Genomic DNA, 15,255 nt, shown 5'->3' with positions numbered 1-15,255 from the left:
CATCCTTTTTAAATAAAATATTTTATTAGCTTCTGTAGCAAAAGTTTAGTCAAATAGGCCACATCCCATGTCATCGTCAGATTCCTCAGACTCCTCCTTCTTCTCTTCTTTCTTCTCCTCAGCTGCAGAGAGAAAAGATTTAAACAGTGTTTACTCATCTGGGAATATTTACAGTACATTTTGGACATTGCAGGTGTGAGGAGATCCCAAAACACGCTCTCTTCATGGAAGCGTATCTTCCAATTAAATGGACACAAGTCACCCCTTGAAGTTTCAGTCTCCATATCTACTCTGTGCAGTGCTAACGGATTCAGTTTCTTTTTAACCTATACGTTTAAAGATTAAGTGCCAAATTTTGCCTTCAGAGACATGCACAACTCTCAATTACATCCACAGGAGTTGCATACACATACCTGAGGGTCCATTTTGGCTCTATAGACTTAAACCAGAACAAATTAATGAAGGTGAGGAGCAAGCAACTGTATAACTCTTACTGGTTGGCTGGTTTTACCTAACCGCCTTCTATGCACACCACTTTAACAGTTCATTCCCTGGTACAGGGCAGAGATTGTCTTCAGTGCTAAACTATGTCAGTTAATATTTCAATCTCAGGACAAGAAGCCAAACTACAATAAAAGAAGGAAAAGCTTCCTAAATTTACATGATGGGAATTAAGGCACTAAGATTTTAATGTATACTCACAAGCAGCAGGTGCTACCTGGTCCAGCTGAGACTGCTACAGCTCCACCTACTGGCATGCTGGCAAGTTTGCCGTTACCTGTAAGGAACAAAAGGGTGGAGAATAGTAATTAAGCACTCAGAGTAGACCTGGCCCTGCAAATACTGCAACATGCAGAACCAAAGTTATGTAGTAAGATGGCACCTAGTCAATATGGTATATGGACACGTCTATGATAGGATGAAATGAATGAGAAAATATATAAAAATACATAAGGGATGTGATTACAGGCTAGCCTCTGACAAATTAACCCACACTAGCCACTTGCAAGGAACAACAAGGTGCTGGGTATTTGTTTGTTTAAAATACAGCACATTCTACAACAAGATTCCAGAGTTTAAGACTGAAACACTGGGCAGCTAGCCTACCCCCCCCCAAAAAAAAAAAAATCAATCTGGTGTTGACAATAGTTTTGGGCAGAATTTTTTTGCCTACAAAATCCCCCAAAGCTCTCTAAATCCATATTAAAAAGTAAGACATCAACAGCAAGCAAACTTTACCAAAGAAAGGAAAAGGTATCCTTCAAGAACCGCATTTCCAATATGACCTCTGCTAGGTTCTGTCTAGTCTATATTGTCTACAATGTGCTACAACCTTGGACTTTGCAGGAATGCAGCACTGTTTGGGAATATGATTAGATTCCCATGTATAGAAGAAGACCAAACAACATTTTAGCTGTTCCAAGGAGTACTGTGTAATAACCAGGCCCCTCCAACACAGTAGGAATTACATTACAGATGGGGACCTTTGAGATTAGTGAACTCACTACTGCTTAATGTCTCCAATTTCTGGAAAGTTAGCTCTCTGCCTTTTCTCTTGTGAATACTGAGATTCCCTCTGCTTTCAAAGTTTGCTTACCCAGTCTTTTTGCTTGTACTCCATTTCTAAGAATCAATTTCTAAATAATTCCTTAGGATTTCAGATTCCTATAACTAGCAAAATAAACATGTTTTATAATCATGTCAGATATTCTAGGAAGCCACATACAGTAGAACCTCAGTTACAAACACCTCAGGAATGGAGGCTGTTTGGAACTATGAAATGTTCATAACACTGAACAAAACATTATGGTTCTTCTTTCAAAAGTTACAACTGAACACCGACTTAATACATCTTTGAAACTTTACTATGCAGAAGAAAGATTCTGCTTTCCTTTTTTTAAGAATAGTTTATGTTTAACACAGTACTGTATTTTTTTGTTTCTTTGTTTTTTATTGGGTCTCTGCCACTGCCTGATTATGTACTTCTGGTTCCAAATGAGATGTGTGGTTGACTGGTCAGTTCGTAACTGAGATTCTACTGTATTTCTAAAATAAAATTATTCCATCAGCAGACAACTGAATTATTTTAAGTCTGTGGGTTAAGTGCATGCATAATGGCTCTCTCAGATCTTTATACAACATTCACAGAAGTATCTAATAACTGCTGTACTTACTGATAATCATTAAGGCCTGATCCTGTGAGCACTTAAGCAGATATTTTTGTAACTTTACTCACATGCCTAAGTGTTTGAAGGAATGGGGATTAAATTATTAGAGCTTTGGGCTACTTGAAGTATTCCACATGCTATCTAAAAACAACGTATTTGGTCAGAGCAAAATATTCCACAAGTGGAACATTCAAATTGTTGTGCCTTTCTAAATTTATATTTATTCATTTTGCACTGAAAATAAAATGTGATTTTTCACTTCAGTGTTCTCTCTCAATAAGATTTATCATTTCTAGGTCTCCCTGAAATAAAGAACAGAAGGCTTGTGAATGAAGTGTTTAGTTCATGAAGTGACTTCTCTGTGAAAGAAAGTTCAAGAACACAATTGGGTAAACCAAGAACTACAATTTAGAATGCTAAAGTCTGGCTCATTCTCTCACCTAGCAACATGTCCAGAAAACTCTTGTTACGAGCAGACTAACTGTAAACTCATATTTAAGAGCACTTTCCAGTTTAATCTGGTCCACAAGCGAAACCTAGCAGGTACTGGCACTGACCTGCAGGAATTAGGATGGACCCCTACCCATTATATGATTTATCCCAATTTGTATCTTAATTGAGAGCCGTCTAAAGCAAGTCTGATTTAATGAAGAAAAAACAAAATGAGGAAAAAACAAAATCTGGTAATTCTCTGCCCTTAAGGGTCTTTAAATTAGTAAATGAACTAGAGAGGCAATCATCATAAATGTCACCCCCATGCCAACGCCATGAGATTTTACTTACCCTGAGCAATGACATCCTCTATATTGTTTCCGTTCAGTTCACCAATAACCTATGGAAATTACATACAAAGTATTAAAACAAATTGTTTGATAAGCTGTTTTAAGTGTTATTCAATCAGGCTTCTGTGCAATACCACCTAACCAGCTGCTTGTAAGATTCCATCTTGCCCTATTTCTCAGGAGAAACAATGAATAAGGTTTTTTAAATAACTTTTTTAAAATTTAATTTTAAAATTGACAACTTGTTAAGACCTAAACTTATGATCTATTAAAATAATTTAAATAATTACAAAAATAGTATTAAGTAGTACATGTTTGCTGTTGGAGGTTTTAAAGAAAGTCAACTCACTGAACTGGGGAAAAGCACTGGTTAAGCACCAGGAACCAGAGTTTGTTGAAGCACTAAACCCGATTTTGACAGTAGGAGCCTCTCTCCAGAGAATATTTTCTTCATTTCACTTTATTCCCCTAGTTCAGATCAATGACTAGTTCATTCAAAGTTAAGAAACCAATTGGGAGCTGAAGAAGCACGAAAACTTGTTTTCTTCTTCCAATCAATGAATAAAAGTTAGGTGTGATGATGAGATCTTGTAGTTCTAAAAATAAGGACACAGTGACCAGAAATAATCAGTTCAATTCAACAACTATAGATAATACTTCCTATGTTTAATAAATCAGTTTTAACGGCAAAACATGTTTTGATAAACTTTTTTCCTTAGGTATCAAACACATTCAAGATAGTTTTATTTTATCAAAAATTAAATGCTGTTTTTGTGCTTTTTTTAAACTGAATTTTAATTTCCATCCAAATAGAGCCACAAGTAAAACATTAATCTAGTAAATAAGAAATGTGTCATTCATCATTTTCTAACATAAAAAATAAATGCAAGTTAAGCTATATAACTGCTTATGTAAATATAGTGTGTCCACATAGTTAGCAAAGAGCAGGACCAAATTTAGTATAAAGCCTTCTACAAGTCACAAAACAGATCCTCTGCAATGGTTTGTTAGGCATTTATGAGACTGATGCTGTACCCCCTTCCATGTGCATGCTCTGCAGCATGGGATCCTGAACCAGCATCCTAAAGTGCTGTGCGTTCCTCAGTACTCTGACATATGCTAAAGCCCAGTTGATCATTTCAGCTTTTCACTGGAATGGAAATTTTACTATCAAAGTTGGCATCTAGGCTGGGAAAGATTAAACAGGAAAACAGAAACTGCTACCATCTCAGAAACAAGCATTAAAGGTCAAGGGTGCTGCAGCTGTTCCAGGTGTGTTTCAGCTATTGGATAGCAGTGCAGGATAATGGAGAGCCACAAACCAATGTAAACAAACAATGGAGGCAAGATTCTAAAGATAGGAACTGTACTGTCAAAAGTACATTGCAGCTCAGCGATAGCAACATATCTAAACAACATTTTTCAACAACTAATCTCCTGCTCAAGTGAAGCATGCAATATATGAATTGCCATGTTTGTGTTTATTTACTCTGAAAGGTGTGTTTGAAGAGTCCTCTAGAGTTATATTGGAGTAAGATCCGGTCAGTGTTAACAAATACAGATAAGTCAATGATGACAAGAACAAATTCCAACATAACATTGTGGGAAAGGGATGATCAGTGAAAGAGTTTATGAAGGCCCTGGAAACCATAATAAAAAAAGTGTCAATTTGAAACACACAACTGAATAAGAACCTCTATTTCAGAATGCAGAACTATATCCTAGTACTGCATGGATTCTGGTTGCACAGAACTAACCACTCTGTTGGTTGGCTTTCTGAAGATTACAACTATCCATCTGAAAAACCTAGTTTCCCCAATATCATCTCTCAATGCATCTCTTGAAATATCTGACACACAGTGTCTGCAAATAAGATGATTTCTTATTGGAAAAAAATATTATAGAATTTCATCAATTGTTTTCTTTTCAACACCCTTTAAAACACACAAAGAACGAAAGCTCCACCACATTGAGAAGTATTTAAATCTCTCTTCGCTGACACTAACCCTGCAGAATCTTGTCTGTTTTTTCCTAGTTATTGTATCATCTGGGTATCTCACATTTACTTCCATGCCATTGCAGGGGTCTCAGACATTGGTCCACCTCAGTGTCTCCTATGCTCTGCCTGTGGCACACAATAGTTTGTCTCCATTTTTTGAAAGACAAACCAGGCTGTGCCATGGCAGCGCTTTAACGTGCCATGTGTAGTTGCGGCATAACGCTGGGAGAGCGCTCTCCCAGTGCTTTAAAAAAAAAAAAAAAAAAACCTCACACACACCACACCTCCGTGAGCACAGCTCCCAGCGCTGGTGCACTGTCTACACTGGCACTTTAGAGCACTGCAAGTTTGAGCGCTGAGGGGGGGTGTTTTTTCACACCCCTGAGCGAGAGAAGTTGCAGCGCTGTAAAGTGCCAGTGTAGACAAGCACTAAGTGTTTCCTAATATCGAACCTAAACCTCCTTTGGTGCAGATTAAGCCAATTACTTCTTGTCCTACCTTCAGTGGATATGGAGAACAATCACAGTCCTCTTTATAAAAAGAGAACATAGCTGAAGACTTATCAGTTCCCCCTTTTCTTCTTAAGATTAAACATGCCGAGCATTATTTAAGCTTTTCTTCATAAGTCAGATTTTCTAAACCTTTTAACATTTTTGTAGGTCTCCTCTGGACTCTCTCCATATCTTTATGGAAGTGTGGCACCCAGAATTGGACACAGAATTCCAGCTAAGGCCTCACCAGTGCTGAGTAGAGCGGGACAGTTATCTTCTCAAGTCTTACATACAATGCTCCTGTTAATACAGTCCAGAATGATATTTGCCTTTTTCACAACTGCACTATTCATTCAATTTGTGATCCACTACTGTATAGCAGTGGTTCTCAACCAGGGGTATGCAAACCCCAGGGGGGTACGCAGAGGTCCTCCCAGAGGTACATCAACTCATCTAGATATTTGCCTACTTTTACTACAGGCTACATAAGCACTAGTGAAGTCAGTACAAACTAAAATTTCATAAAATGACTTGTTTATACTGCTCTATTTACTATACACTGAAATGTAAGTACAATATTTATATTCCAATTGATCTCTCTCATTTTTACTGTATAATTATGAAAGTAAGCAATTTTCAGTAATAGTGTGCTGTGACACTAATTTTTGTCTGATTTTGTAAGCAAGTAGTTTTTAAGTAAGGTAAAACTTGGGGAAACACAAATCAGACTCCTGAAAGAGGTACAGTAATCTGGAAAGGTTGAGATCCACTGCACTATAACACCCAGATCCTTTTCAGCAGTATTGCTGCCTAGCCCAGTTATTCCTCATTTTGTATTTGGGGATTTGAGTTTTCCTTCTTAAGAGCAGTATTTTGCCCTTGTTTTTATTGAATTTTATTTTATTGATTTTAGACTAATTCTCCAAATTGTCAAGGTCATTGACAATTTTAAGACTGCCCTCCCAAGTGATGGCAACCCCTCCTAGCTTGGTGTCATCTGCAGATTTTATGAGCATACTCTCCACCCCATTACCCAAGTAATTAATTCATCACCACATTATCAAATCCAGAGCACCTCCAGTCATCACAAAGTCCTGGCAAGTGAGAGAAGAATCACACCCATAGTATACTTATTTTCTGGAGACTGGATGGCTGAAGGAATTGTTGACAGGATAAGGAAGTTTAGTTTTCTGCTTCAAATTCATCTTGAATTAGCAGTAACTAAAAATTATCACCTCCTGATGGATGTGTTCAAAAAAAGTTTGACTGTTTCTGGCCAATTTTCTAGCAGATAAGAATCCACATAGCAAGAACTGTGATTCATCATCATGGTTGGCAATCTTGGCAAAGAAGCTAAGGACTAAAATAGGCATGGAGACTCAGTTAATATTGCTATAACACACAGAAGCCCCAGTTAAGGTTGAAACACAATGGTGGAAGTATTGCAGGGAAACATACTGCCACTGCTCATGCTGTACCTATCCTGGATACAGGAAACAATAAAATTGATACGCAGTTATAAGCACTTCCAAGTTACATGCTATTGGAACTAGGTGCCTTCTATAAGCAGCTCAGACACTGGACTATCTGACTGAAGTAAAGCTTCAGAAAAGCAACATGGTAAATTAAAACACACATTGCCATGAGTATGACTTCATTAAAATCAGTGTTAGAAGGGGCTGCAACTTTTTTTCATGACAAAGTTTAAAATGGAAATCTACCTCAAAAATAAAAAACATTTTATTTTAGATTGAAAAGTTCAAAGTGAAAATAATTTATCAAAAAAGTTCAAACTTCACAAAACAATCTGATTTCTTCAAATAATTTGTCAAAACCAAGTTGACAAAAAGTGTTGCTTTGCCCAGTTCTAATTGCAAGAATAAGCTTGCAACCTTACAATGTTTATAAAAAAGAAACGAGCAAACGTTCATTTGTGAGGACAGAACTGCACCTTAAATTTAGGAAGTGAAATAGAAAAAAAAAATGCAATGTTGATTAGTACATCTTTGTTCTTTGACAAGCCTGCAAATAAACCAAAATAACAGGAGTACTTGTGGCACCTTAGAGACTAACAAATTTATTAGAGCATAAGCTTTCGTGGGCTACAACCCACTTCTTCGTAGCCCACGAAAGCTTATGCTCTAATAAATTTGTTAGTCTCTAAGGTGCCACAAGTACTCCTGTTATTTTTGCGGATACAGACTAACACGGCTGCTACTCTGAAACAAATAAACCAAGTGCAGTTTTGCTCTGAAGCTGTAAAACTGCACTGTGGGGTTTATTCCTGCACTAAAAACTGGTCAGATTGGTTCGTGACCGATTTGATGTGTAACATTTTTTTGATGGAAAATATTTTCATTATTGTAACCCTTCTGCCCCCCCTGAGTTGGCAGCAAGGGCCGGGTTCAGTATCTAGGGGTTCCGTTTCAATAACGCAATGCAACACCGGCTTGAGCCCCCACCCAGTGACCTGGGACAATTACATACCACCCCCCAGGCGCCTCTAGGAGGCAATACTTCCCCTCTCGCAAGCACAGAGTCTGAGTGTAACAAAAACCTTTTAATAAAGGAGGGAAACAATGCGGCATTATGTTGGGGAAACACCACAAACAGGATTCATAACACAAACCATGAGCAAAAGCCCCACCTCCAAGTAAGTTTGGCAGTGTCCTTTTCCCCTCAGGGTCTTAAGTCCAATCACCCCAAAGTCCAACAACCCAAAAGTCTCTGTCTCTGGTCAGTGCTGCCCCAGAGTTCAAAAGTTTATCTGCAGAGTTTTACAACCCCCACAGCCTAGGTGGAAATGGGGGGGGGGGTAGGTACACACAGGGTGTTAAGGGGCACCGTACGTGGTCCAGGGCTGACTGCCCCGCCGCTCCGTGGAGTTCTACTGCAGCCTTCACCACGAACGGCTCCGCTCTACCAACCACTCCTCCAGCTGTCCCTGCAAACTGCTCCGCGGGCCGCTCCAACTGTCTCACAAACTGCTCCGCTCTGCCAGCCACTTAACAATATATCTTCAGGCTCCCCCACTAGTTAATACAGCACTCAGTGATCTCAGCTCAGTAATGTTAGCTCTTTTAGTGATTTCAGGTTGTAGTAGGGGAGTCCCAGTGCTGGTGCACCATTGGTCCAAAGTGAATTCAGCTCAGCAGTCTCTAGCTAGACTCTTAATGGAATCAAAATTAGCTCTGCTATTCAACAGTGGAGAAAGAAGATGATGCAATTGGTGTTCCAGGCCCTCAAAAGGGGTCCATACCATCAGGTACACATACCTCTTTCCATTCACTGGGTTTTGGACCATGTCCCTTGTCTAGCAAGTGCTACTTAGGTGATGGTGAGACCCTCTGTCATAAAATAGTTTCATTGTCCTTGATTCACATAATCAGGGTAACAACACTTTATTCCTCCTGCCCCAATAACAGAGATACTGGGGATCCCACAGCTGCCAAAGTGACCATTTTGGGCTGCCGTGGGCTCATGTTAGGCGAGGTGGGTGTACCTATGCAAACAAGATGAGCCCCTGAAGTTCTTTTCCACACTCACCATAATTCACCACCAGATGTCAGGGTAGAGCTCATCCTGACTCTGCTTACATTATAATGGAGTATTTTTTAACCTATTAAAGTTAAAGACTTTTTTTAGACAAATTTCCATTTTAAAGGTTTGTCATGGAAAAAGAAGCTTTGTGAAAAGCTTGGAATGAAAGAAAAAACATTCATTACTACATTTTCAGCCAGCTCTATTCACAATGATTTCCAGAGAAAGTTTGCTCACTTTACAAGTAAAAGCTGCTTTTTCTAACTGCCAGCCCTACAAACCAGAACTGCAATCAGCAGGTTCTTCCTGGATCATACAGCTTGAATAAAGCCCCATTGTCAGACATTACTACATCTGTGCAGCTCCCCTATCTTCAATTGGGTTATACAGATAAACTTGGAGCAGGAGACTTGACATGATAATTGGAATTTAATTAACAGTCTGTAGATGATGCATGAACCAGGATAGAATTCAGCTCCTGCTCTCAGCTAGGTAGGCTCTGAAGAGTTAACATTAATTTTGAACCCTGAAGTAAACTAAACAAAGATCTGTTGACTAAGAAAGTAGCCATTTTATATAGGTCTGTTTCAGAGTACAACAACAAAAGAAAAAAGAAGGGGGAGCATAAGGACCCTACAGAGTGGTCTGATGGCAGCATGAGCATGTTTCCTTGTGCAGGGGCACATGACTAGAGGAGCAGAGTTTTGTGGGAAAATTGAAGAGACCGAAATCCAGCTCTACTGGTATTTGCTACAGCTGCTTTAGCATCAGAGCACCTATTGACACCATAGGAAGTGTCAAATAAAATGACTGCATAAATGAGATGTAGAGAAGAAGCATTTTGACCCCTGAATAGTGAATAAATACCTGTAAATAAGCCACTTGCAGCTGAAGAATAGGTACAAGGGGTTGCACTTTGTATGTCAAATAGATTGAAAGTGGGCTTGGAAAGAGTTTAAAGCACAAACCCATACAGCTTATGTGTATTAACAGTGCACCTAGACCAGGGGTTCTCAAACTAGGGGTCAGGACCCCTCAAGGGGGCACCAGGTTATTACATGGGGGGTCCCAAGCTGTCAGCCTCCACCCCACACCCCACTTTTCCTCCAGCATTTATAATGGTGTTAAATATATAAAAAAGTGTTTTTAATGTAGGGGGGGGGGGTTTCAATCACACTCAGAGGCTTGCTGTGTGAAAGGGGTCACCAGTACAAAAGTTTGAGAACCACTGACCTAGACAATCAGACAAAGCACTGGTCTTTACAGGTAACACCAGATATCCCTAGAATCTAAACCTGACATCCAATGGTGGGAACATCTTACCTTATTATCACAATCCACAAGCCAGGACAATGGTTTAATAAAACCAAACCAGGCCCCCATAATATTGATATGAACTCTTTGCATAGAGAGCCACATAGAATCCCATTTAAGCCAATAGGGAGTCTCTCTACAAAGTACTCATTGCAAGATGCAGACCCAAGCCACTGAAGCTAAACACAAAGCAAATGCAACAGAGGGTCCTGTGGCACCTTTAAGACTAACAGAAGTATTGGGAGCATAAGCTTTCATGGGTAAGAACCTCACTTCTTCAGTGAGGTTCTTACCCACGAAAGCTTATGCTCCCAATACTTCTGTTAGTCTTAAAGGTGCCACAGGACCCTCTGTTGCTTTTTACAGATTCAGACTAACACAGCTACTCCTCTGATACAAAGCAAATGATTTCTCACAGCCAGAGGTCAAAACAGTAAAGCACTCTTGAAGTCCTCTTCTTCAAATATACAGCTTTGAGCTAATTTCCTTCCAAGCAGTCTTACCATATTTCCCTACCACACAGGAAAATACATTACCTACATTAATACCACTCCAAACAAACATCACCAGCCTTTCCTTTTTATACTCCCTGAATGACCAATCATCTTCTTCACCTGAGACCAGTCTGATTCTTGCCACCTTCCCCTCATGGCTGAGTTGTTTCTGTTGCACTTGTTGTCCCTCTGGTCAAAGACAGAGTTTAACTCTCTCTGAATTATCACATCACATTGTTATATCAGGGCATTCACACTGTCCTGTACAAATATGCTCAGATGGCATTCTGGATTAGATTAGAAAGCTAAATTACATTGGAGCTGGGACCATGTTTTCCTGTGTATTTGTACAGCACCTAGCACAATAGAGCCCTGATCCTGCTTGGGCCCTTTGGACACTATTAAAATGCAGAAAATAGTGTTATGGCTGCCAATAATCATAGACCTAGTTAAAACTGATGAGTGTGCTAACAGTCTTTCGTTCAGGCTTGATGGAAAGAGCAGTTAGGCCCCTTTATATAGTGATCACTGGGAACAATAGGAAGCCACTGCCCAAGGAAATAGGCTGCATTAGAAAACCTGAGCAGAGTTAAACCATGTACCTGCAAATAAAGGGGCTAGACGGGGATTGATTGTTTGCTTGCAGCTATGTGTGCCTGTATGTGTGAGAGGCAGAAAGCCAAGATACACTACAGAGAGAAGTAATGGTGAGTGTGGCCCTGGAGAGAAGCTGTGGTATAGGGCTTATGGTACAGTACTTACTGAAAAGGCAGATTTGGATTTCTGAGCAGAGAGACTGCCTTTTGTGGTTTGTTTCTATTTGTTCAGGGAAACAAGTTTGTGTAGATTCTTTGTGAATAAGCAGAGTTGCACCCAGAAATACCTGACTCATATCGTTAATTTCTCTCAGCAATACCCCCAATATTGACTAACTGCTTGGGCCGCAGAAAGGGTACCAATAATAATGGCTGTTTCCCATGTAGGTGCATGGAGCTGGCTTATGAACGTAGCCCATATGTCATTATGTATCCATATGTTGTCTCTTGTCTTATACTTACTGTGACAGAGATGGCACTTCCCTGCAATATCCTGGACAAACCTTACTGAGTTACGTTAAACCTTACTGATTTAAGTTGAAATATCTTAGGAGTTCATTGTATTTTAAATGCAAATGTTTATATATTGCTGTGGGATTGTATGTAACTTCTTTAAGAGGGAGACAGGACTAATGTAAAGCTTGGGAAGTGTTATGAGCTTCAAAAGGACTCTCTTGAACAACAGACCAGACAAGATTTAGGGCTAGTCTACACTGACAACGCTAAAGCAAGAGCACTTAAACGTGGCTTTTGTGGTCGCGAGGGGCGTAACTGGTGCACTGTCTACACTGGCACTTTACAGCGCTGAAACTTGCTGCGTTCAGAGGGGTGTTTTTTCACACCCCTGAGCGAGAAAGTTGCAGCGCTGTAAATTGTCAGTGTGGACAGGTTTTTAGTTGAGTGCATTTCCTAGGAAATACTTGAAGAGAATCCCATTGTCTGTGTAACACTCCTTCACTCACCCCGGGGGAGGGAGGCCCCTGGAGGGCTGAAGTAGACCACTTCCAGGCTGATCTCTGCTTAGCTGAGTACTGGACTTGCCTGGGCTCAGGCAGCCAGTAACCGCCTCAGTCTTAAAGGTAGGCTGGGGCCTGGGCTTACAGGGCTCAGGCAGCCAGCAAATAACCGTCTCAGGGGGCTGGCTACAGCCTGGGCGGGGCTCAGGCAGCCAGCAAACAACACAGTCTTAAAGGTAGGCTGGGGCCTGGGCTTGCAGGGCTCAGGCAGCCAGCAGTCTCAGGGGGCTAGGGCTACTCCTCTTCAGAGTGGGAGCCCCTTGCAGAGGAATGACGGTCAGCCACCCAGGGGGAGGGGCAGGGGAACGTGGGCCCTCCCTACTCCACCGTGTCCCAGTCCAGGGCCCTGGCAGAAGCAACACCAGCTGCCCCGGGGTCGGCGGGGATCCAGCCGCAACACACCGATGCTGGGGGTCTGGGCTTTGTGGCCAGCCCTACGGTAGCTGCCCCTGGGCCACTTCCTGCCTCCCCTGGCATGGGTACCTCTGGTGTCCAGGCGTTGTCCGACTCCTCCGGGTAAATGGCAGCGGGCACTCCAGACCAGTTGTCATCCGTGTCGGGGCCGTGGACCGAGCTAGGTGGGGAATCCACTTCAGGCTGCTCTGGAACCAGCGGGACATCCTTCTCCTCTGCAGGTTTCCCCCCAAATGGGCTGCGGGTCTGGTCTTTTATACTTCCGGCCCTGCCCCTCTCCTTCCGGCAAGGGGGGCAGGGAGGTTTAGGCTCCACCCTCCAAGGGGTGTGTAACACTCCCTCACTCACCCCGGGGGGAGGGAGGCCTGTCCACCTCACTACAGTCTGGCTGAAACAACGAGGAGTCCTTGTGGCACTCTCTGCATATCAAAGACCCCAATTGGATAAAGGAGTGACTCACATTCATGGGGGTGCTTGTTCTGAGCCAAGGCCATTGTGAATTTGTAACCACAGGAAAATCTCTTGGTGGGGTTTGAAGGATTGACTCCTACCAGAGCCCTTGCTGGAGTTGGGGTGATCTCTGGTAAGCTTATTAGCAGGTGGGTAACTTCTTTTATTGTTTTTCATATATACTTCTACCCCGATATAACGCAACCTGATATAACACGAATTCGGATATAACGCGGTAAAGCAGTGCTCCGGGGGGGCGGGGCTGCGCACTCTGGTGGATCAAAGCAAGTTCGATATAACGCGGTTTCACCTATAACATGGTAAGATTTTTTGGCTCCCGAGGACAGCGTTATATCGAGGTAGAGGTGTATTTTCTCTGTAATGCTTTTACATTGAGAATGTGCTTCCTTAGAAAGAGCTGTGTGGTAATTTAGCTGTGAGCAATTATACTGTTTACCATCTCAGAGGAAAAAAAATAAAGTCTTGTCTGACTTTGCTGGGGAACTGTACATCCTGGAAAAATCCCAGTCAAGAAGTAGAGATACACAGGTCATCACACAAGAGAGAAGATGGCTGTGGAGCCTAGAGTCGATGGCCAGTATGGATGGATGGCCATTCTTATGTTCTTATAATGTCAGCAGATAATATCAATGTTTATTTTTAAGCATTTTTATCTATTTACATTTTCAGAATTTGGGGAAATTATGGAGGGTCAGACAATAATTATTTAAGAACAGTAGACAATGAAATTCAAAAAGTTACAGCTTTATTATTATTAAAACACAAATTGTCAACATCACGTCAAAATATAAAAAGTAAATAATATCCTTAAATCAAACTCTTAAGTTCTCAAGCAGTGGGTTTTTTTTAATTTGCCTATATGTAAATTTTGATGATCAATAGCAATATGTTTTGCTGGTTTGTGTGTGTACAGTGAAATCAATGTTTACTGACATTTACCAATAAAAATCAAATCCTATCAAGCCTATTTATACTGCAGCATTTGATTTTTGTTTGTTTGTGGCCTAAAGAAAGAGAGAAGTGTGGAGAACGCATGCACACTATATGGAGTATGAGCAGGAGCGCCGCCAGCTTTTTTTGAGGCCCTAGGTGGCGGAAGGTCCCACCCCCGAAATGCCGCCCCCAACAGAGGCGGCGGAAGGTCCCGCCCCCGAAATACCGACGACGACCGGGGCGTCCAAAGATCTGGCCGCTGCGGTCGCCGCCCCCCAAATGTTAGTACCCTAGGTGACCGCCTAGGTCGCCTAATGGGTTGCGCCAGCCCTGAGTACGAGAATTTTGTTTGCCTCTTAAGTGTTTGGTAAAAAACACAGATGTTGCTGTTTTTTCTCAAGCTCGGGAAGCATGCAGGTGACTATAGAGACTGAGAAATTATCTCTGAAAGAAGTTCATAGGAGATGTGTGTTTTAAAGTTGCGAATTTTAACTTATGTTGGAACCATGCATTTAAATACATGTAACAGCAACAAAGTGGGGGAAGTTTGTGATCTGATCTACACTACAGACCTATACTGGGATAGCTATGTCACTCAGGGGTGTGAAAAATCCACACCTCTGAGCAACCAACCTAACCCTTTTCTCCTCTGTGTGGACAGTGCTCTCTCCCCCGGTGTACAGAATCTTCATTAAAGCAATACAGATGCAACGTTTTAAGTGTAGACATGCCCTGTATAAGGCCTGTTGACTTACTACCTAGCAGCTTTTGTTTAAAAATTATGCATGAGTACTCCAAATACTATTTACAATGTTTCTGTGTGTGCTAAGATTTGTTTACTAAGTAATTGTACTGTACACCACTCACTCTTTGATGCTGATTGCAAATTGTAACTGCTGCATTCCATTAACGCTTTCTGAACAGGCATAACTCTGACTTGTGCTGCAGTACAGAGTGAAGCTGAAGCACAGAAAAAGTGGGAATGTAAGAGAGTTACACATGACGTTGCCTCAGCACCCTCTCCCTGCTACTGCAAT

General features: G+C 41.3%; 1 protein-coding gene and 1 non-coding gene across 2 annotated transcripts in view; both read right to left on the bottom strand.

Moving 5' to 3' along the window:
* Positions 1 to 719: 719 nt before the first annotated feature.
* RPLP2 (ribosomal protein lateral stalk subunit P2) overlaps positions 720 to 15,255 on the bottom strand; it is a gene marked incomplete at its 3' end in the record, with an annotated part of 461,868 nt that continues 447,332 nt past the window's right edge. Inside the window, exons 3-4 of the mRNA XM_065403345.1 lie at positions 2,952 to 3,000; positions 720 to 778 (exon numbers count right to left, since the gene is read on the bottom strand). Coding sequence (XP_065259417.1) covers positions 720 to 778; positions 2,952 to 3,000 — 108 coding nt within the window. The remainder of the gene's footprint in view (positions 779 to 2,951; positions 3,001 to 15,255) is intronic.
* Positions 2,615 to 2,747, bottom strand: LOC135878810 (small nucleolar RNA SNORA52). The gene has a single exon (XR_010561417.1). It is a non-coding gene; the product is annotated as a small nucleolar RNA SNORA52 (small nucleolar RNA).

The sequence above is a fragment of the Emys orbicularis genome, chromosome 4 (genome assembly GCF_028017835.1).
Source record: "Emys orbicularis isolate rEmyOrb1 chromosome 4, rEmyOrb1.hap1, whole genome shotgun sequence".
Lineage (NCBI taxonomy): Eukaryota > Metazoa > Chordata > Testudines > Emydidae > Emys > Emys orbicularis.
Note: the sequence above shows the minus strand (reverse complement) of the source record. Positions and strands in the feature narration are given on the sequence as shown.